General features: G+C 45.3%; 1 protein-coding gene across 7 annotated transcripts; it reads left to right on the top strand.

Moving 5' to 3' along the window:
- The first annotated feature begins 553 nt into the window (after nucleotides 1–553).
- Nucleotides 554–23323, top strand: usp20 (ubiquitin specific peptidase 20). 7 transcript variants are annotated; one of them, XM_042302570.1, is made up of 25 exons: nucleotides 554–788; nucleotides 1712–1820; nucleotides 2261–2314; nucleotides 2420–2482; nucleotides 2817–2987; nucleotides 3344–3452; nucleotides 5199–5268; nucleotides 6630–6743; nucleotides 7111–7210; nucleotides 8139–8643; nucleotides 9614–9766; nucleotides 9903–10015; nucleotides 10218–10390; nucleotides 11179–11273; nucleotides 11850–11883; nucleotides 11987–12032; nucleotides 12211–12391; nucleotides 13880–14006; nucleotides 14143–14312; nucleotides 15244–15325; nucleotides 15762–15870; nucleotides 15963–16065; nucleotides 16423–16491; nucleotides 16981–17159; nucleotides 20935–23323. In XM_042302570.1, exons 2-24 carry the CDS (start codon nucleotides 1740–1742, stop codon nucleotides 17142–17144), a joined length of 2886 nt encoding a protein of 961 aa, XP_042158504.1. In that variant the 5' UTR covers nucleotides 554–788; nucleotides 1712–1739; the 3' UTR covers nucleotides 17145–17159; nucleotides 20935–23323. The 7 variants fall into 7 exon arrangements, with proteins under 7 accessions (XP_042158504.1, XP_042158509.1, XP_042158506.1 ...); XM_042302575.1 differs by lacking the exon at nucleotides 554–788 and adding an exon at nucleotides 999–1104 and having other exon boundaries at nucleotides 2817–2969; nucleotides 7111–7189; XM_042302572.1 differs by lacking the exon at nucleotides 554–788 and adding an exon at nucleotides 999–1104 and having other exon boundaries at nucleotides 2817–2969.
- Nucleotides 23324–23702: the final 379 nt, after the last annotated feature.

Here is a 23702-nt window from a genome sequence, read left to right as displayed (position 1 = left end):
AAATGTATTTTGTGTGTTCAGATGACAATCAGATTAAATTAACTACATTTTTCAGAGAGAAAACTTGTAAATCGGTCCAATTCGACCGGAACACAGCAGAAGGGTTAAACCTGTGTGCTTGGTTATGCACTTTGCTTAATAGGCATTTTGAATGTATAATTCCACGTCCGTATATGTTTGTACAATTTGAAAACCTTTGTCTCCTGAGTGGTGCAGCGGTCTAAGGCACTGCATCTCAGTGCTTGAAACTTCACTACAGACACCCTGGTTCGGATCCAGGCTCTATCATAACCAGTCGTGGCGTCGTCCAAGTTTGTCCGGCGTAGGCCGTCATTCTAAATAAGAATTTGTTCTTAAAGTATTGCTCCAACTCTTTATAGAAAACAAGGAAGAGTGTTTTTCTATTAGTGAATTTACATTTATGAATATTACATTTAGCCATTACATTTGAGGTATAAAAAATGTCTTTATCCGTGTTTATAGTTACGGAAATTGGCATCACATTTGATCATTCTGCGATGTATCCTTAGCTCAGTTGGTAGCGCATGGCGCTTGCAAAGCCAGGGTTGTGGGTTTGATTCATACGGGGGACCGGTACGAAAATGTTTGCACTCGTTACTGTAAATTGCTCTGGATAAGACTAAAATGTAAACAAGTCTTCAAGAATATTATTAACTACAAATGTCTTGCCATAATCTCTTTACGTGTAGACAGTGCCAAAATCAATGCAAAGCTGTTTCTGGACGCTCAACACAAAAAGGACCGTTAATGTCTTTGAGTTTCTTCAGGTAATGATTCGCAGGGTAATACTTATGGATCATTCTGAAAGAGACCTATTTCACCTTGTTAACAAGCAGGTATTTGTGTGGTAATAACCTTTTTCCAACAGATATTATTGACACATGTATTCCAGTAAATTGTATCATAAGGAATCGAAACAACATCCCTATGAAATAAAGCAACAAGCTGCTAGTTCTTGCTGACGTGGTGCATAACAACACTGACGTTAAACCAGTGTGTGAGTTGGGCGGGGGAGCAAGTGGGATGGGGTATCTATTCCGTACAACAGCCACAGTAGCTAGCCAGGATACCATCGCTAGCTAGGTGTTTACCTATTTTTAACGCACGTTTCCCCTTAAATGAACTTATCTGAATATTGTTGTGACATCGCCTGGTGTTGGTAAATAGCTCATGTTGAGATTCATGTATTTGTTGTCGATGTCATCATCAATTTTTGATGCTAGTTAGGCGTGGAAAAACAGGGCCTTCAGTTTGCAGCAGAGCTGTCAGATTTCGGTGTCTCTAGCCAAACCATAGTGCAGGAATTGGTTTTATAAAATTAAAAAAGGGTACCTGTGTTGGCTGATGTGCGATAGTTAGATGTTTAGTTAATTGATTATCAATTTCTAGAATGTCGATGGGTTGTCAGGCAGCTAGTTACTAGTAAATGCAGTAATCCCAAAGCTTTGAGTGAGTAGAGTAACGTTAGCTTCCTAGCTAAACTAAAGAGCATAACATTCGTCGACATTCCCTGCTACAGTACGACTAATTCGACATACGTTTTGTAATAGTCTACTCTGGCAGAGTCAGACACACCCTTTGATTGAAGTGTGTCTACTTATTGTAGCCACTTACTGATGTCAGCTTGCTTCAATGTATTGTTTTATCTACACAAACAAAATATCAGATTCATATTTTTGTGTATTATTAGCTAGATCTTTAGAAGAAGTTGAATAAACATGAGTGACCTGGGGGACATTTGTCCCCACCTGGAATCCATAGGGGAGGTCACCAAGGAGGACCTTCTTCAGAAATCCAAGGTAAGAGAAATGATGGTTTGTAAAGAGATTTGCCCAGTCGAGCTTGGGACTATAAGGTTCTATTTGCATTTTGTTAAAAATTATACTGTAAATACCTACATTCATATTGTTACAGTTCAAAAGAATACAATATGAAAAATGCTGACACCATTCAAACCAATGAGGGGTTGGAACTTTAAGGACAATTATCTCAGAATCATCTTGCAGATATAGCCTTATATCCCCTAGCTCTCGCATTGTCAAGCATCTAGAATATGTATGGAATGGGTGCAATGTGACCAAAGTCATGTCTTTTGCTCTTGAGTCATGTCTTCTAGATTTGCCTTCACATATTTTTCTGGTCTAAAAGGCCCCAAGTCTCACAAAATGTACAATACATTCTGGTGGTCTGACAAAATCACACAGGAGATGGTGCTGTATAATTGTTTTGTGTTTTGAAGGGAACCTGCCAGTTATGTGTAGCAGGAGGACCCAACCTCTGGGCCTGTCTTCAGGTAAACAGCAGAGGCTGCTTTTCTTCACTGTTTCAGATATTCTGTGGACCATAATATATATTTTTACCCGTAGACTAATGTAATAGTTTTTTTTATTTTGTTCAGAGCGAGTGTCCATATGTTGGCTGTGGAGAATCCTTTTCAGATCACAGCACCCTACACGCTCAGGTGAATTCTGCTCAGAGCTTTTCTTCTTTGGGTTGTGAGAGATGCTATTTCAAGATCACTTTATTGGCTCAACCAAAATTTGACTTCCACCTCCTCAGAGAGACACATGTGCAACAGCATTTAGGATTTAATACCAGCAAACCTGTGGTTGCCAGCTCACTTCCTGACAGATTTTTCCCATCGGACCCGGGATTTGAACTTGCAGCCCTTCGGTTGCTGTCTCACCTCCCTAACCACTAGGCTACCCACCACCCTAGCATTTCATGCAACAAAAATGTTTTTCAAAATCTTATTAAGTGTGTGGGTGTGTGTGTCTGTGTCTCTCCCCCCATAGACTAAGAAACACAGCCTGACAGTAAACCTGACAACATTCAGGATCTGGTGCTATGTGTGTGAGAGGGAGGTGTTTCTAGAGCAGAGGCCTGCAGTAGTATCTGCTATGTCTGCCACTCACACTCCCCACCACTGTAAAGCTATGGACAACCAGGTACGCCACCGCACAAAGGTCAGCTCAGCTATATTCAACTATACTATGTTTACGTGCCTTTTGGGCACTGGTCTAAATTAGTGCACTATATAGGGAGCCATTTGGGATTGGCCCTATATCAACTATGGCTAAAATATATTTTAATTTAGAAAGGGTTCATAAACTATTCAGAAGGCCTGCATTATGTACTGTGTATAAATCATTTATTTATTATAAAGTTTTACTCAACTATGTTTCATTTTGATCAGCTCACATTCACACTTGTGAGCTGAAATGCAGCCGATTCTGTGTTTTTATATTTTAATTGGCTTCCCACAGGCACACAGACTTATGTTCTTATTCGTTTTTTTAATGACAACGAATAATTTTCCCAGGATGCATTTCATCAACCAGTGAGTCACCACCGCCCGTTGAAGGCGGTGCCCATCGCGGTGGCAGAAGAAGAGGGGTCAGAGTCGGAGGAGGATGACCTCAAACCCAGAGGTAACCTCTGACACCCCCCCTCTGGTCATCATGGCAACCATTCAATAACAGTAAAGAATACAGTGCATTTGGAAAGTATTCAGACCCCTTCACTTTTTCCAGCTCAGATGCATCCTGTTTCCATTGATCATGCTTGAGATGTTTCTACAACTTGATTGTTTTTACAACCACCTGTGGTAAATTCAATTGATTGGACAAGATTTGGAAAGGCACAAACCTGTCTATTTAAGGTCCCACAGTTGACAGTGCAGGCCATGAGGTAGGAATTGTCCGTAGAGCCTTGAGACAGGATTGTGTCAAGGCACAGATCTGAGGAAGGGTACCAAAAAACCTCTGCAGCATGGAAGGTCCCCAAGAACACAGTGGCCACCATCATTCTTAAATGGAAGAAGTTTGGAACCACCAAGACTCTTCCTAGAGCTGGCCGCCCAGACAAACTGAGCAATCAGGGGAGAAGGGCCTTTGCCAGGGAGGTGACCAAGAACCCGATGGTCACTCTGACAGAGTTCCTCTGTTGAGATGGGAGAACCTTCCAGAAGGACAACCATCTCTGTAGCACTCCACCAATAAGATGAGAACTGAAAATAGCTTTGCAGAGATGCTCCCCATCCAACCTGACAGCTTGAGAGGATCTGCAGAGAAGAATGGGAGAAACTCCCCAAATACAGGTGTGTCAAGCTTGTAGTGTAATACACAAGAAGACTCAAGGCTGTAATCGCTGCCAAAGGTGGTTCAAGAAAGTACTGAGCAAAGGGTCTGAATACTTATGTAAATGTTATATTTAAGTTTTTTATTTGTAATAAATGTGTAACATTTCTAAAACTGTTTTTGCTTTGTCATTATTGATTGAGGAAAAATAAAAAAAATATTTTAGAACTAGGCTGTAACAAAATGTGGAAAAAGTGAAGGAGTCTGAATATTTTCCGAATGCACTGTATATTGTCCAACATATACACAGTTCAACTGATACCCTTAGCCTGTACAGGGGATACCTAGTCAGTTGCACAGCTGAATGCATTCAACCAGAAGTTCTCTCTTTATGGGTGACAACCATAGCCATCAGATATGGTCTGCATTTTAAATGTAACATGCGATCAGATATAGAGCTCGGTACAATCGTTTTGTTCATCTTTTTCTCTAGATGACACGCTTAGCAGGTCTATTCCTTAGTGAATTGTGCCAAGCTGATTTTGTCAGGGACCTCCCAAATTATCTGAGAGCCTAATGAGACAAGCTCTGGGTTAAGAGAAATATAATTGCTTTGGGGCCTAAGAGTACGTACCAGACAATGGTAATAGACTGACGGTCAATATTAACTGACAGGGTCCATGTCATGCATTTTCACTAACAGATGTAGTATCTTAATTTGATCACTCTGTTGTTGCAGATAATTTTTCATGTGCTGCAAGAAATTAAAATGAGCCTTGTGGTTTACATAAATTCACTGAAAGCCTGCAGTTCTTACTAATTAGATCACACACCTAAACTATAGCCTACTGTAGCCTAGCAAAGCTAATTTCCCATAATAAATGATCACTTAGAGTAATTGAATCATCCAGGAATATTTTACTCCTGTGAGAAACTGGTCAAATGAAGATCCCACATACTGCATGTAGGCCTATTCTCCAAATATTAGGTGTAAACAGGGGAGTGGCTTGTATCGTAGTCCTACCATATAATATTATAAATATACCTGTATGACGTTATTAAGCTTCTTCTTTTTTTCCCCCTACATCTTTCTCAAAGGTCTGACAGGGATGAAGAATATCGGTAACTCCTGCTACATGAACGCAGCTCTTCAAGCCCTGTCCAACTGGTGAGGTCACTTCCTGTCTCATTTCGTAAAGCTGAAAGTGTGTGAGCATATATGTATTCGTCTTCCAGTTCTTTCACGATTCTGTAATAGCAGAATTTTTTGCAAAATCAACAATTCCCTGCATATTATAGAGTGGGTGAAAACGTGCTTTGATGATGATGACAAGTTCTGAATCATTCAGTGGGGTCTTTCTCTAACATTCTGAATCGTTCAGTGGGGTCTTTAACGTACTGAATCGTTCAGTGGGGTCTTTAACGTACTGAATCGTTCAGTGGGGTCTTTAACGTACTGAGTCGTTCAGTGGGGTCTTTAACGTACTGAATCGTTCAGTGGGGTCTTTAACGTACTGAATCGTTCAGTGGGGTCTTTAACGTACTCAGTCGTTCATTGGGGTCTTTAACGTACTGAGTCGTTCAGTGGGGTCTTTAACGTACTGAGTCGTTCAGTGGGGTCTTTAACGTACTGAGTCGTTCAGTGGGGTCTTTTTCTAACTTACTCTTGAGTGTACAAAACATTAGAAACACCTTCCTAATATTAAGTTACACCCCCTTCTGGCCTCAGAACGGCCTCAATTCGTCGGTACATGGACTCTACAAGGTGTCCAAAGCGTTCCACAGGGAACACACTCAATCCAGTGTGCCTGGCACCTGCTACTATACCCTTTTCAAAGGCACTTAAATATTTGTGTCTTTCCCATTCACCCTCTGCATGGCACGCATACATAATCCATGTCTCAATTGTCACTCACCGGTTTGTGTCAAGAACTGTAACTCTGCTGGGGCTTTCATTCTGAACAGTTTCCCGTGTGTATAAAGAATGGTCCACCACCTGAAGGTCATCCAGCCAACTTGACACAACTGGGAAGCATTGGAATCAACAAGGGCCAGCATCCCTGTGGAACACTTTCAACACCTTATAGAGTCCATGCCCGACAAATCAAGGATTTTCTGGGGGGAGGAGGGGGGTGCGCAACTCAAAATTAGGAAAGTGTTACCAATGTTTGCTATACTCAGTGTATTGTCCGAGGGCCTGCATATTTGACCAATCACCCGCATAAAACAGTAAATTCATCATAATGGTATCACGTAAGACTGATCCGTCACTGCAGTACAAAAAGAGGGCTCGCAATTTCAACCAATCACTGCACATTTATTGCAAGCAAAATGTCATAATTGCCGAGGTAAAATCAATCATTTTAGCCTGCAAAAAAATCTGTGGAATCCTGTAGGGATTGCTCTTCTCAGCAGAAGCCAGTGTGTTAGTTTTCATAGATTGGATCTCCAACTGACCAGTTCTTTCTTTCTTCTCCGTCCCTCCCCTAACCCCCTCTAACCACTCTACCCCCCCTAATCCCTCTACAGTCCTCCTCTCACTCAGTTCTTCCTGGACTGCAGTGGACTGGTGCGGACAGACAAGAAACCTGCGCTGTGCAAGAGCTACCAGAAACTAATCTCTGAGCTCTGGCACAAGAAACGGTAGTGTACCAATGGACATGCTAATATGTTGAATATTACAGTCTGTATGTACCATTCAACATGCACATTTTTGGGCTAGATATTCACAAGAATGCAGCAAAATTGTGTTTTTAAATGATACTGTCTGACCTATGTAATAGAAGAAAATACATCTTACCCCAAGACACTTTCACAAGGGGGGCTATCCCAGAAAACGTGTGACTTAACGTATGTTTAATGAGTCTACCTGCTTAGTCATGGTCTGCTACACATTCTGCTTCCTCTTCTTCATTCCCTCGCTCTCACGTTCCTTCTCTCTCTGTAACTCTCTCTCTCTCTCTTTCCTCCACCACTCTCTCTTTCCTCCACCACTCTCTCTTTCCTCCAGGCCTAGTTACGTGGTCCCCACCAGTTTGTCCCAGGGAATCAAGCTGGTCAACCCTATGTTCCGTGGCTACGCCCAGCAGGTAGGGGCAAGCTCCCAGCAGGTAGGAAACAAAATTATGACCTGACCCCTAGCCCTACCCCCCCTCTGGCTCCTCTCTTTAACCCCCGACTTAACCCACCTCTACCTGTGTCCCATACCCCCAAAATAATTACTGTTGCCACAAACCAAATGGACCCCCAGGGACAGTGAAGTTTCATAGGTTGATTGTTGTGTTGCTGATTGGCTAACCCTGTCAGTGATACCTGGAAGTAGGGTGCCAAGACAGTGAAATGGGGAAGATCTCCATTGCATACTCCTCGCGTCCTTTCTCCTCGTCTCCTTCTCAAAACCCATTGAAGGTGAAAGTCAGGAGACGAGGAGAGTTGACGTGAGGAGTATGCAATTGAGATCTTCCCAAGTGCCACCCTATTCTCTGTGTAGTGCACTACTTTTGACCATAGCGCTATGGATCTGGTCAAAAGTAGTGCACTATATAGGGAATAGGGTGCCATTTGGGATGCTGACATGCTGTAACTAATACACAGTAACTAGTGGACATTTTGATGTTACTGCTTGGCTTAATGGGTGTTTGGTTGATTGGAATGGGATTGTGTGTATGTGACTTTTGGTTTTGATTGCTGTGGAAAAATACAATGACAAAACTGCTGTGAAAATAGTATTGTGTTGAGCCTGTGTGATCAGCATGCTTTCTCTCTGTTTCTCTTAATGCTTCACCTTCTTTCACCATCACACACACTCTCAATGACTTTCTGTGCCTAAGCGCTGCAGGGAACAAACACACACACACACTTTCCCTGCTTCGTAGTCCTCCCACACTAATATCCCCTCTCTCTTTCTACTTGATAGAGCAGCATCCTCCCCTCTTCTACCTCTTTGTGTGTGTGTGTGTGTGTGTGTCTGTGTGTGATATCTGAGTATATAAGGCAGTTCCACACACTCTCCCTCTCGCCCTGTATACTACTACATAGGATACCCAGGAGTTTCTGCGCTGTCTGATGGACCAGCTCCACGAGGAGCTCAAGGAGCCATTGGCAGAGTTCGGCAGGGGGGGTGAGGGGGACGAGCGGAGGGACGGGAGCGACCGCTCCCCCGCCGAGGACGAGTTCCTCTCCTGCGACTCAGGTGCCAGCAGCGACCGGGGAGAAGGAGGAGGGCTGGGGGAGGCGGGGCTGCTCATCCAGGACGAGTGCGGGGTGTCACCGAGGGTGGGAGGAGGGGGGACAGGCACTGGGGGGCGATCAGGGACAGGAGGACCCATCTCGGAGAAAGAGAGGCTGAAGGAGAAGAGGGTTTTGGGCTTGCCCCTCCACGGAGGCTCCCAGGAGATGGACGAGGACGCAGATGTGGATACGGCGGCGGCCGAGAAGGGGGCTCTAGAGAGGGGGGCGGAGGAGGAGGAGGGGACCCCCCCTAGACCACAGAGCCCCAGTCAGAGTCAAACACAGGGGCAGATGCAGAGCAGCAACACTCCAGGTATGGACTTTGTTATTGTTGGAGCCAAAGCACAGAAAGAGAATCTGGACGCATATTTTAATTCACAGGCAATAAATATTAAACAAGTGTCATTTTAGATTCTGAACCCAATTTCGAGTCACACCGTAGGAATGTCTTCAAAAATCGCTTTTTTTCCACCTGTGAAACATTGCCAAGGTGCGTCCGTTTCTCTCTGTCTGATACAGAGAGACTCATACATGCTTTTATTACAAGCAGGCTTGACTGTTGTAATGCTCTCCTGTCTGGTCTACCCAAGAAAGCCATTGGTCAACTGCAAAACATACAGAATGCACGGGTACTGACCAGGACCAGACGGAGAGCACACGTTATGCACCGGTTTGAAATTCTCTGCACGGGCTGCCTGAGTTTTAGAATTCATTTTAAGATTATTTTATTGGTTTTTAAATCCGTCCACAATTGTGCACCCCAAAACATGCCAGATATGCTTTTAAGTTATGTACCCAGTAGGTCCCTCAAGTCCTCTTACTACCTCTGTTAACTATCCCAAAGCCTAGGACCAAAAGGCATGGAGAGGCAGCCTTTAGTTACTATGCCCCCATGCGTCTGGAATAGCCTGCCAGAGAACTTGAGTGGGGTTGAAACTGTGGACATATTTAAAAGAGATCTTAAAACACACCTTTTTAACTTAGCTTTTCCTTAGGGTGCTTTTTAGTCGTTCATTTTTTGTTATTCTTTAGTTTGTTATCTTCTTGTTTGTTGTGTAGTAAATATTTCTGTTTTTATTTTCATGTTTTTTTTTCTGTGAATCGCATTTTGTTGCATCCATGTCTGAAATGTACTATATAAATAAGGCTTGATTTGGATTAGATTCAAGATTTTTGGTAATGGTGGAAGTAGAAAATGTAGTGTGTGTGTGTAGTGACCTGTTGTAGTGATATGTTTAGTAATCTCTTAAAAGCCCCCTCTTCCTCTTTCCTCTCCTACCCAGAGCCAGACAACGAGGCATCGATGCAGCAGCGCCCCCAGTCTCGTCCCTGCAGCCCTGTCCGTACGGTCCAGGAGCTGCAACCAAAACTCTCCTCCAGCCCCCCTCGCTCTAGCACCCTCCGCTCTGCAGGGCCCACATACTCCTTCAAGAAAGGTATGGGGGGTGTCCTTGTCCATACACACACACTGTCATGTGTGCACACACTCTCCCACCCAAACACAGAGACACACCTTACCCTCTCACACACACACAAACTATTTCACTCCATTTCCCATAATCTACCTCTTAGCCCAGCTGATCCTGGGTGCCAAGAAGAAGAAACAGTCTCTCTACCGCAGTGTCATCTCAGACATATTTGACGGCTCCATCCTCAGCCTGGTCCAGTGTCTGACCTGTGACAGGGTGAGCTGTGCTGTGTGTGTGGACCACCACCAGGGGGCGACACTCCCATAGGAACTCTGCTTTACTACCTCTGAAACCTCAGTACTGTCACATGAATATTGAATGTTGACCTCTTTTAATTTGTAGACCTTTTAACAGAAGTTTTGGTCAATTTCCTCTCATCGCCCCCCCTCTCTCTTCTCCTCTCCCTTCCCCCCTTTAGGTTTCGACCACTGTGGAGACCTTCCAGGACCTGTCTCTGCCCATCCCAGGTAAGGAGGACCTTGCCAAGCTACACTCCTCCATCCACCAGAACATCCCAGCCAAGACCGGGCTCTCTCTGGACGTCTACGGCTCCCAGGGCTGGATCACCTACATCATGGACTCCATACGCAGGTCAGGGGAAGGCAGCTGTAGGAGCTGGGGGTAGAGGGCTGGGGCTGGGGATGATGGTAGAGGGCTGGGGGTTGAGGGCTGGGGATGGGGGTAGAGGGCTGGGGATGGGGGTAGAGTGCTGGGGCTGGGGGTAGAGAGCTGGGGCTGGGAGTAGAGGGCTGGGGATGATGGTAGAGGGCTGGGGTAGAGGGCTGGGGATGATGGTAGAGGGCTGGGGATGATGGTAGAGGGCTGGGGATGATGGTAGAGGGCTGGGGATGATGGTAGAGGGATGGGGTGGAGGGCTGGGGGTGATGGTAGAGGGATGGGGTGGAGGGCTGGGGATGGGGGTAGAGGGCTGGGGATGGGGGTAGAGGGCTGGGGATGGGGGTAGAGGGCTGGGGATGGGGGTAGAGGGCTGGGGATGGGGGTAGAGGGCTGGGGATGAGGGTAGAGAGCTGGAGATGAGGGTAGAGAGCTGGGGATGGGGTAGGGGTCAATGGATGGGGCTAGCATTGGGGCCCGTTCAAGAGGGTGCAACAATACAGAACCTTCAGATTGAAATATATTGTGTAGAACAGATGTGATTGACTGTCATCTAGAACAAGGAATGGTGTCAGCTCTATTCATTACATTTCTATCTGCAACAGCCAGTTGTGCAATGTAAGACATACCATTGCCATGATTCATTCCAAGGAAATAACCTTACCTAGTATGTAACGACCTTGTAACAAGTAGTAAACCACATGTAACAGCTACATACTACTTGCTATTTATTCCTGTATACCCCCCCACTCCCCCCTCTGCAGGTTTGTGGTGTCCTGTATCCCCAGCTGGTTTTGGGGCCCCATGGTAACGCTGGAGGACTGTCTCGCTGCCTTCTTTGCTGCTGATGAGCTCAAAGGTAAACTCAAAAATATACAGTTGTTCAATAAAATGCATCAACATCCCTGATCTACTGGCTGCTTTTAATGTCACACACAAAGCTCTTGTTAACTTTAAACTGGTACTGAATTAGGAAGAAGTGTATGTTATTTTCTAGAGCCCACAACATTGACTCCACAGATTTACATGTCTGCAAATTGAGCGTTATCCCTCTTAGAAATACCAAGGCATTTGGATGGGTGATAAGTTGTCTTTTAAAACGCATATAGATTAGTTAACTAAGAAGCTGAGAATAAAACTGGGTTTCTTCATTAGAAATAAATGGTGCCTCTCGCTTAATAGTAGAAAACAGATCATTAAATCAACGTTCCTGTCGGCCCTGGATTAAGGCGACATTATCTATATGAATTCAGCTGCCACTGCGTTAAACCCATTAGATACTGCTTATCACAGCGCACTTTTTGTGACGCAGGGCTCCCTGCCAAAGAGACATTGGTCTCAATTGGATTTTCCTGCTTAAATGAATATTTTCTTTTTTAAACGAAACCATATCCTGGCGTGAAATCATTTCAGTAATTTCTTAATTGTTTTGCAGGGGACAACATGTACAGCTGTGAAAAGTGTAGAAAGTAAGTATTTTGGAGAATTTGTAGTTCCATTTAGCATTAGAAGATTAATCTGCCTAGTTGATAATACAGATCACATTTTAATACTCTTTCACTTATATTGCAGATTGAGAAATGGTGTTAAATATTGCAAAGTACTTCAGCTACCTGAGGTAATGCTCTTATCTTTGTCCCCATCTATTCTCATACTTTGACATTCTGCAAAGAAGTTAAAACAAGCTTTATCAAAGCGACTAAAGATACCGAAGTTGTGTAATGTTGTTGATTTTCATCGTGAAGATGAGGCATTTGTTTCAGGAAATCTACATGAAACATTTTGTGTGTGTACAGATTCTGTGCATTCACCTGAAGCGTTTTCGTCATGAGGTGATGTACTCCTTCAAGATCAACAGTCACGTGGCCTTCCCATTGGAGGGACTCGACCTCCAACCTTTCCTGGCCAAGGATAGCCTCTCCCAGATCACCACTTACGACCTGCTGTCCGTCATCTGTCACCATGGCACCGCAGGCAGTGAGTAACAAGTAACAGTTGACTGACTGTACTACCTGACGTTTAGGGAACATGGTTGTTAGGCTTCACGGTTTTGATTCAACTCAAAATGTGTGTCAACTCATGTAAAAATGTGAGTTTATCACAACCAGTAACTTTCAGCTGCAGGGTACAGAAAGGGAGGTCATGGTACAGAAATAGATAGCCGCACACTGATGAATCTGGTTGATTTCACAGCATACCTTTATCTACCTTTCTGCAATTCCTTCCTCGCTGTCTCTTGGTCTCTGTCTTTCTGCCTCTCTGCCTCTGCCTCTCGGTCTCTGCCTCTCTGCCTCTCTGCCTCTGCCTCTCGGTCTCTGCCTCTCGGTCTCTGCCTCTCTGCCTCTGCCTCTCTGTCTCTCTGCCTCTCTGTCTCTCTGCCTCTGTCTCTCTGCCTCTGTCTCTCTGCCTCTGTCTCTCTGCCTCTGTCTCTCTGCCTCTGTCTCTCTGCCTCTCGGTCTCTGTCTCTCTGCCTCTCTGCCTCTCTGCCTCTGCCTCTCTGCCTCTCTGCCTCTGTCTCTCTGCCTCTCGGTCTCTGCCTCTGCCTCTCGGTCTCTGTCTCTCTGCCTCTCTGCCTCTGTCTCTCTGCCTCTGTCTCTCTGCCTCTGTCTCTCTGCCTCTGCCTCTCGGTCTCTGCCTCTCTGCCTCTCGGTCTCTGCCTCTGTCTCTCTGTCTCTGTCTCTCTGTCTCTGTCTCTCTGCCCCTCTGCCTCTCTGCCTCTGCCTCTCTGCCTCTGTCTCTCTGCCTCTGTCTCTCTGCCTCTGCCTCTCGGTCTCTGTCTCTCTGCCTCTGCCTCTCTGCCTCTGCCTCTCTGCCTCTCTGCCTCTGTCTCTCTGCCTCTCGGTCTCTGCCTCTGCCTCTCGGTCTCTGCCTCTCTGCCTCTGTCTCTCTGCCTCTGTCTCTCTGCCTCTGTCTCTCTGCCTCTGTCTCTCTGCCTCTGCCTCTCGGTCTCTGCCTCTCTGCCTCTCGGTCTCTGCCTCTGTCTCTCTGTCTCTGTCTCTCTGTCTCTGTCTCTCTGCCCCTCTGCCTCTCTGCCTCTGCCTCTCTGCCTCTGTCTCACTGCCTCTGTCTCTCTGCCTCTGTCTCTCTGCCTCTGTCTCTCTGCCTCTGTCTCTCTGCCTCTCTGTCTCTCTGCATCTGCCTCTCGGTCTCTGTCTCTCTGCCTCTCTGCCTCTGTCTCTGCCTCTGTCTCTCGGTCTCTACCTCTCTGTCTCTGTCTCTCTGCCTCTGCCTCTCTGCCTCTGTCTCTCTGCCTCTGCCTCTCTGCCTCTGTCTCTCTGCCTCTCTGTCTCTGCCTCTGTCTCTCGGTCTCTACCTCTCTGTCTCTGTCTCTCTGCCTCTGCCTCTCTGCCTCTGCCTCTGTCTCTCGGTCTCTGCCTCTGTCTCTCTGCCTCTGCCTCTCGGTCTCTGTCTCTCTGCCTCTGCCTCTCTGCCTCTGCCTCTCGGTCTCTGTCTCTCCCCCCCCAGGTGGTCACTACATAGCGTACTGTCAGAACGTGATCAACGGTCAGTGGTATGAGTTTGATGACCAGTATGTAACAGAGGTCCATGAGACGGTGGTGCAGAATGCTGAGGCCTATGTGCTCTTCTACAGGCGAGACTAACCTTCATACCACATTACAATGATAATAACAATGTATTTCTGTTTTGCTGAACTAGTTATGGTATGTGTGTGTGTCTGGTCATGTGTGTGTGTGTGTATGTGTGTGTGTGTGTGTGTGTGTCCACAGGAAGAGCAGTGAGGAGTCAGTGAGGGAGAGGCAGAAGGTTGTGGCTCTAGCCAACATGAAGGAGCCCAGCCTGCTGCAGTTCTACATCTCCAGAGAGTGGCTCAACAAGTTCAACACCTTCACTGAGCCAGGGCCCATCAGCAACCACACCTTTCTCTGCCAGCACGGAGGTCAGAACTGTACTTAACCTACCACAAAAACACATCCTAAACATCAACTACACCTTTCTCTGCCAGCACGGAGATCAGAACTGTACTTAACCTACCACAGAAACACATCCTAAACATCAACCACACCTTTCTCTGCTAGCACGGAGGTCAGAACTGTACTTAACCTACCACAAAAACACATCCTAAACATCAACTACACCTTTCTCTGCCAGCACGGAGATCAGAACTGTACCTAACCTACCACAAAAACACATCCTAAACATCAACTACACCTTTCTCTGCCAGCACGGAGGTCAGAACTGTACCTAACCTACCACAAAAACACATCCTAAACATCAACCACACCTTTCTCTGCCAGCACGGGAGTCAGAACTGTACCTAACCTACCACAAAAACACATCCTAAACATCAACCACACCTTTCTCTGCTAGCACGGAGGTCAGTACTGTACTGGACCTACCACCAGAACCCATCCTGAACATCAACCAGACTCAATCTAGACCTGGGCTCACTTCAAGTAGTACTTGTTTTCTTTCAAATACTTTGAGATGTGCTTGATTGAGCTTCCTGGCACACTGGAACCAATAGAGTAGTCCCAAAAGTACAAACTCCACCCATCTATTCCAGTGGAGGCTGCTGCTGAGGGAAGGATGGCTCATAATAACGTCTGGAATGGAGTGAATAGAATGGTATCAAGCACATAAAAATGTTTGATGCCATTCCATTTACTCCATTCCAGCTATTATTATGAGCCGTTCTCCCCTTAGCAGCAGCCTCCACTGATCTGGTCTGAGGATCTAGGGATTCTATTTCTATGCCCTCACCAACCCCACCATCAAATACCAAGCACAACCACTCTCAACCCCCAGCACAACTACTCTCAACCCCCAGCACAACCTCATTGAAATAATCTTCTTCACGTTTTGTCCAGGGATCCCACCCAACAAGTACCACTATATAGACGACCTGGTGGTGATCCTGCCGCAGAATGTATGGGAGTACCTGTACAACAGGTAAGATGAGACTGTCTGTCCGACTGTCTGTCTTCCTACCCACTTGTCTGTCTAATTGACTGTCCATCTGTCTCTGTCCATCAGACGGTCTGTCTAACTGTCCGTGACTGTCGGTCTGTCTGACTGTCTGTCTGTCTGTCCATCTGTCTAACTGACTGGCCATCTGACTGTCCATCTGACTGTCCACCTGTTTCTCTGTCTGACTGTCCATCAATAGGTTGCATAGCAACAGCATCAACTTCTGATAGACAGGCGAAGAGCTAGTACGCTCAACTGAAAGGATACTGTTTGTTTACGGTATACTAAAATGAACTAATCCTATGTAGTATACAGTATGTTAGTATTCGAACACAGCTTCTGTCTGAATGCCAATCTATTTCTCTGTCCATCGAACTGTCTGTCTATCGAACTGTCTGTCTGTCTGTCTCTCTCCTAGTTTTGGAGGAGGCCCAGCAGTGAACCACCTGTACGTGTGTGCTATCTGCCAGGTGGAGATAGAGGCTCTGGTCAAACGCAGAAAGGTGGAAATAGACACCTTTATCAGGGTAAGAGGGATGGGTCACTGTGTGCGCTTGCCTGTAAGTGTGTGGTGTGTCCTGTATCAAAGGCCTCACCTGTTCTCCCGGTCTGTCTCCAGTTGAATAAAGAGTTCCAGGCGGAGGAGGCTCCTACAGTCATCCTGTGTATCAGCATGCAGTGGTTCAGGGAGTGGGAGAACTTCGTCAAGGGCAAAGACAACGGTACGATTCTATGAGAATGGTTGATTTATAATCAGAGGCATTACAGTACCAATGGAAGCTAAAGATCAGGATTACTTAATACACTATAATTATCACATTGTATCCTCTGTGCAGACCAGGGCCCATATACACACAGTGTTTTAGAGTAGGAGTGCTGATCTATTATCAGGACCCCACCTGTACCTATAATCTTATCAATTATGATCTAATAGACTAAACTGATCCTAGATCAGCACTCCAACTCTGAGACGATTTATGAATACTGGCCCCGAATATGTAGAGGGAATAAATACAGTGTGAAATGTTCTTTAGTAACGACACTAAAGCTCTTGGGGGTGCTTGTCATTGTCTTCTCAGAACCCCCTGGTCCTATTGACAACAGTAAGATTGGTGTGATGAAAGGGGGACACATACAACTAAAGCAAAGTAAGCAGTATATGCTGTTACATGTGTCGATTGGTCGGTCTGTCTGGGTGCGTGATGCTGTGTGTATTGGTCTGGGCCTGTGTGTGTTCATTTGTATGTGTTAATGTGCGCACGCGTGTGTGTTCACTTGTATGTGTTAATGTGCGCACGTGTGTGTGTTCATTTGTATGTGTTAATGTGCGCACGTGTGTGTGTTCATTTGTATGTGTTAATGTGCGCACGTGTGTGTGTTCATTTGTATGTGTTAATGTGCGCACGTGTGTGTGTTCATTTGTACGTGTTAATATGCGCATGTGTGTGTGTTCATTTGTACGTGTTAATATGCGCACGTGTGTGTGTTCATTTGTACGTGTTAATATGCGTATGTGTGTGTGTTCATTTGTACGTGTTAATATGCGCATGTGTGTGTGTTCATTTGTACGTGTTAATATGCGCACGTGTGTGTGTTCATTTGTACGTGTTAATATGCGTATGTGTGTGTGTTCCTAGGGGCTGACTATGGTCAGATCTCAGAGGAGACGTGGCAGTATCTTCTCAGTATCTACGGTGGAGGGCCTGAGACTGCAGTGAGACAGACAGTGTCGGCCCCGGCCCTCGACACAGACAGCCTGCACAGAGAGAGGAAGATCGAGGCAGAGACCAGGGCACTCTGAGAAACACACACAATGGTGAGACACACACTTAAACACGTTGTGTTTACACACACACCCAAGTGTGTTGATTTATAAACACACTGGCAAGCAAACATACACACGCACCCAAGCATCATCTCTGCCCACTGACGGTTTCCCACATCCATACACAAGAACCCAAACACACACACACACACCTCAGGTCTAAGGACGATGTAGCATAAACATTCCTGTCTCTACTAAACACTTCAGTACTAGACCTGTTGGCTCCTGTAACTGTCTGGTCCCACTACAGTCTACTCTGTTCTCTCACGTAGCTCAGGTCATTCTCCTGTAACTGTCTGGTACCCCTACAGTCCACTCTGTTCTCTCACGTAGCTCAGGTCATTCTCCTGTAACTGTCTGGTACCCCTACAGTCCACTCTGTTCTCTCACGTAGCTCAGGTCATTCTCCTGTAACTGTCTGGTACCCCTACAGTCTACTCTGTTCTCTCACGTAGCTCAGGTCATTCTCCTGTAACTGTCTGGTACCCCTACAGTCTACTCTGTTCTCTCACGTAGCTCAGGTCATTCTCCTGTAACTGTCTGGTACCCCTACAGTCCACTCTGTTCTCTCATGTAGCTCAGGTCATTCTCCTGTAACTGTCTGGTACCCCTACAGTCCACTCTGTTCTCTCACGTAGCTCAGGTCATTCTCCTGTAACTGTCTGGTACCCCTACAGTCCACTCTGTTCTCTCATGTAGCTCAGGTCATTCTCCTGGAACTGTCTGGTACCACTACAGTCTACTCTGTTCTCTCATGTAGCTCAGGTCATTCTCCTGTAACTGTCTGGTACCACTACAGTCCACTCTGTTCTCTCACGTAGCTCAGGTCATTCTCCTGTAACTGTCTGGTACCCCTACAGTCCACTCTGTTCTCTCACGTAGCTCAGGTCATTCTCCTGGAACTGTCTGGTACCCCTACAGTCTACTCTGTTCTCTCATGTAGCTCAGGTCATTCTCCTGGAACTGTCTGGTACCCCTACAGTCCACTCTGTTCTCTCACGTAGCTCAGGTCATTCTCCTGGAACTGTCTGGTACCCCTACAGTCCACTCTGTTCTCTCACGTAGCTCAGGTCATTCTCCTGGAACTGTCTGGTACCACTACAGTCCACTCTGTTCTCTCACGTAGCTCAGGTCATTCTCCTGTAACTGTCTGGTACCACTACAGTCCACTCTGTTCTCTCACGTAGCTCAGGTCATTCTCCTGGAACTGTCTGGTACCACTACAGTCCACTCTGTTCTCTCACGTAGCTCAGGTCATTCTCCTGGAACTGTCTGGTACCACTACAGTCCACTCTGTTCTCTCACGTAGCTCAGGTCATTCTCCTGTAACTGTCTGGTACCCCTACAGTCCACTCTGTTCTCTCACGTAGCTCAGGTCATTCTCCTGGAACTGTCTGGTACCCCTACAGTCCACTCTGTTCTCTCACGTAGCTCAGGTCATTCTCCTGGAACTGTCTGAACTAGGCCATTGAGAATGGCTGCATATCAACTGAACTAGGCCATTGAGAATGGCTGCATATCAACTGAACTAGGCCATTGACAATGGCTGCATATCAACTGAACTAGGCCATTGAGAATGGCTGCATATCAACTGAACTAGGCCATTGACAATGGCTGCATATCAACTGAACTAGGCCATTGACAATGGCTGCATATCAACTGAACTAGGCCATTGACAATGGCTGCATATCAACTGAACTAGGCCATTGACAATGACTGCATATCAACTGAACTAGGCCATTGACAATGGCTGCATATCAACTGAACTAGGCCATTGAGAATGGCTGCATATCAACTGAACTAGGCCATTGACAATGGCTGCATATCAACTGAACTAGGCCATTGACAATGGCTGCATATCAACTGAACTAGGCCATTGACAATGGCTGCATATCAACTGAACTAGGCCATTGACAATGGCTGCATATCAACTGAACTAGGCCATTGACAATGGCTGCATATCAACTGAACTAGGCCATTGACAATGACTGCATATCAACTGAACTAGGCCATTGACAATGGCTGCATACCAACTGAACTAGGCCATTGACAATGGCTGCATATCAACTGAACTAGGCCATTGACAATGGCTGCATATCAACTGAACTAGGCCATTGACAATGGCTGCATACCCAGAATATTTTCCGTTAGGGATTTTTTCTTAGCGTTACCGATTGAATTTCGTTTAAATGTTCAGACCTCTAATAGAATTGCGTAGCTTTTGATGTTTTATTGTGCAAGACAAATTCCCCTTCAGGGAAATGATGTTCTATCACTCTCTCTACCTAGTTACAGTATCTGGGATCTCAAACACAGTTGACCTGATTTACAAAAAAGTTGGTATGCAGCCATTGTCAATGGCCTAGTTCAGTTGGTATGCAGCCATTGTCAATGGCCTAGTTCAGTTGGTATGCAGCCATTGTCAATGGCCTAGTTCAGTTGGTATGCAGCCATTGTCAATGGCCTAGTTCAGTTGGTATGCAGCCATTGTCAATGGCCTAGTTCAGTTGGTATGCAGCCATTGTCAATGGCCTAGTTCAGTTGCGAGGTAATTTGCTAAATGAAGAACTGCAAGTGCGTCTTTCTCATCAATATCACTGGGAGTTGAGACAAACAGTTAATAGCCTTAGAATGCTAAATGTGTCCCTTTTTAACCAGTAGATAACGCACCAAATGTAGCTTTCTTTTTCCCTGTTTTTGACTTCACCCCTACCTGTTTTTGACTTCACCCCTACCTGTTTTTGACTTCACCCCTACCTGTTTTTGTTTCATATTTCAGTTTGGAACCTGCCTATGTTTAGGTGGGGGGGGTTGTAACCCAGTGGCGGTCGGTGCCTATTTCAATGAGCGTGGCCTTATTTCTATTACAGCATATATGCTCTATCACCTCCTCTCACCTTTTCCCTTTGCTTGTGGACATCAGTGCCAAACACAACAACTTTCCAAGCCAAACATTATCATACCATATCATAACCGCTACACACAGCCTACATATTTGTCACCATATCAGCTAACGTCGTAGTCAACATAGCTACTATAACTAATGTGTTAGTAAACCCGCTGCAGTCATGCAGAGTCAGCAAGAGTGTGTGTAGAGGGAGCGGTCGGATCGAAATTGAGAGACACATACTGAAGGGAAAAGAGAATGTCGGGAGAAGAACTGGGATCACTTGGCTATGTTTATTTTTTGTTGTGAGTTGCTAATGCACATAAAAAATGGAAGGAACACTGAATCAATGTGAATTCACGGTTGTGTTCGGGACAATCTGTCGTTTTTGTTAGTTTTGGACTCGGGTAAAGTTGTTTTTTTCAGTTGTTCGGACACACAAATGTTTTTCTTAAAGCAAGCCGAAGTCGGTAGCCGAAATCTATGTGCCTTCATCTGATTTTTCAACAGTAGGGATTCTTCAGAAAAGTCTTTGTTGTCATTCAATGACAGATGACTTGTTTTCATGCTCATTTTCGCATTGAGAAATACTGTACCAAACATCTTAGTTAGATGTAAAATTGCAAGACTAAGATATCCTCAGGAAAAGAGTTATATTAATTCAGACTATTTTGAGGAAGTGTATACTGGCTACGCCGTCTCAAGATAGACAAACAGTACTATTGATGCTTTTCGTTCCAATTTACAAGCAAAGGTCTTTTAAAGTGGCTATGCGAGCACACTCGTTCGGTTAGCCTAGCCGAGCTCAGCTAGGCGCCAGCCAAACAGAAGCATGCGGAAGCCTTAAGCCTACTTTTTTCTTCCTTCCCCCCCTTCTAGGTCATCTGTCTGTCTGACTCCTACACCTGGGTGAAGAGAAGCACCTGGGTGAAGAGAAGCACCTGGGTGAAGAGAAGCACCTGGGTGAAGAGAAGCACCTGGGTGAAGAGAAGCCTTGTCAGGAGCACTTTGTAAAACGTAGCAACGCGCCTCATTCTATTACCTGTGCAGAAGGACATAGTTGTCAATTATCATCCTACCGTAGTGAAAAGGTCTAATTTATTGAATAAATCTTAAAAAGATTTCTAAGTGAAAAATGTAACATTGCGTGACACCATGTTTCTGATGCTGTTAGCAGCTATGGTTGGTTAAGTCTAAATCTAAAGAGCTGCTGTACCAGTGTAGTAGGTGTGTCATCGTTAAAGGTGTTCAGACGAGAAGTGGAGGGAGGTAGTGGTGTTTGGGACCATGATGCCAAGGAGTGTGACATCGTCAGTGTTAATCGCTGCTTGAAGACTCGGGTCAACATGTACATTCTGCTCCACACACGACATTCAGTGACGACACGTCGGCCACTCATTTTTCTTTTCACGAGACAACAGAAGGACCGATGTAAAAAATAAAAAATGTAAAGAAATAAAAGGATGTTCAGAGCTTCTTTCCGAGGAGGACTACAGTGTTTTCCGATTGGCGTGACTCGTGCCGTCTCATCGCATAGTCAATTGACGTTACAATTGATTTGTTTAAGTCATACAGATTAAAGCTCATCCCATCAAGACCCCCTAATATTGTGTTTACAGACAGTAGGAACAAGCAGATGAGGGGATTCTCTCTCTCTGTTCCTTAGTGAGTGATTTCACAAGGTTTTGAGGTGTAGAAGATGAGCCTTGTCCCAGAATCGTTTGTGCCATCTTGCCAACTAGACCATAGAGAGTTAGTAAGATGGCACAAACGATTCTGGGACCAGGCTAATAGGAAACCGCAGCAGATCTACAGGGGAGGAGGGGACCCTCAGGAGAGTAGCCCCAGGTCAGGATATCAGGCTAGCAGGGAGGAAAGAGAGGGGGGTCCAACCTCCAGTCCCCCTGCAGGGATAGAGGTAGAGGTGACCAGTGTGGAAGAGTGTGAAGGGCTATATCTGTCAAATCTCTATCACGTCTCGTACTTCTCCCCAGCTCCATATCCCAGAATTCAACACTCCCCCAGGTCACTAGCCTGCACCAGCCTGCACTCGTCTCCCTGCTTGGGGAAATATCATATTCACCCTTATCCCTCTTACCATAAAGGTTCATTAACCTGCAGTGTGCATGTTAGTACTGCACGCTAACACAGATGTTCAAACTTGTTTTCCTTTTCTTTGGTATCGGTTGGCAGGAGGATGTTGTTGTGTACCCTCTTAGTAAAAACGGTTCCAAAAGGGTTCTGAGGCTGTCCCCATAGGAGAACCCTTTTTTGGTTCCAGGTAGAACTCTTTTGGGTTCCGTGTAAAAACCAGATGGAACCCAAAAAGGTTCTACATGGAACCCAAAAGGGTTCTTCAAAGCGTTATCCTATGGGGACAGCTGAAGAACCCTTTTGGGTTCTAGATAGCACCTTTTTTTCTAACAATGTACAAGAGGGAGATGATGTAATCCAAGCGGGCATGTCATTATGAGCTTCACCTGAGTTCTGATTCCTTCAGAATGCCAACTAGCCATTTAAAATGTTAACTAACATACGTTCAAGTGTCTCTGTCTACTGTAGCAATGCTATGTAATGGATGCTGAATGACAGTGTTGGTACCTAAATGTGAAAGTTTGAGTGATTCTGTGCTGGTAATTGGTATGTCGGTGTCCAAAGAGAAGTAAATGTTTCCCCCTTCTTCTTTTTCTATATATTTTGTTTGTATTCCTTTGTTTTTGCCAATTCTGTAAAGTGAAACCTCCAAGTGTTTTTGCAGAGAAGTGCAATGAAAACCTTTGACGGTCTATCTGTGCTCAGACACCTTAGAGTTTATTATTATTATAGGCTGCCAATGGGTTGCTGAAGCGTTGTAACTTAGTTATGACAGCTGACTATACAGTGAGGGTCCCTGTGGTACATTCCAGCGGTCTGATTATTTTCTCAATTCACCTCTGAATTCCTGGTTTGTGTGTCTACGTTGGGTTGTGTACACACACTTGCGTGTAAGCGTTTCATTTTCACTGGTAAATGGTTGAACATAGATGTTGCTGTGGTGGGATTGATTGCATAGATAATGACTTGCCTCATATCTTTTTCCCAAAACAATAATAGGAGTTAATCAACTGCTGTTTTTCAATGACGAGAGAGAGTGTGTCATAGTGATGGTGATCTTTTGTTGCTATTTGACTTCCGTGGTTGATCCACACTCAGATGATTGTCTGGGATTGTCTGGAAAACAGATGTAATTATAAATGATTATATGATTAAAAGCCTGCTCTATCTTGTGCTTGGTGTGTAATCATATTTGAACACTGGTTTTCACACAAAGGCACGGCACAGTGTTGAATTAGAACCAGGAGTTTGGTTTACACTGGCAGGGGCATGTCCAGAAAACACAATTATTGCTTGCTGACATCCATTTAACAAATATTCTCATTCTGAACCATGACACAATATGATCAATATGTCTCACTTTGATGTATTGATGACCACTTACCTATCCCACTGCCACACCCCATAGGATACACTGATTAGTGGTTTAGTATCTGGTTATAACGATTCTGCTCACAGACTGGGCCATCTTTCCAAACACTTCTGAGGGAAGAGTTATGATTTTTAATGTTGGAATGGTGACCAGATCAATAGGTAATCTAGAAGACCAGACG

The sequence above is a fragment of the Oncorhynchus tshawytscha genome, linkage group LG20 (assembly GCF_018296145.1).
Source record: "Oncorhynchus tshawytscha isolate Ot180627B linkage group LG20, Otsh_v2.0, whole genome shotgun sequence".
NCBI lineage: Eukaryota > Metazoa > Chordata > Actinopteri > Salmoniformes > Salmonidae > Oncorhynchus > Oncorhynchus tshawytscha.
The sequence above is the reverse complement of the archived record's forward strand: the minus strand, read 5'-3'. Positions and strand labels throughout refer to the sequence as shown.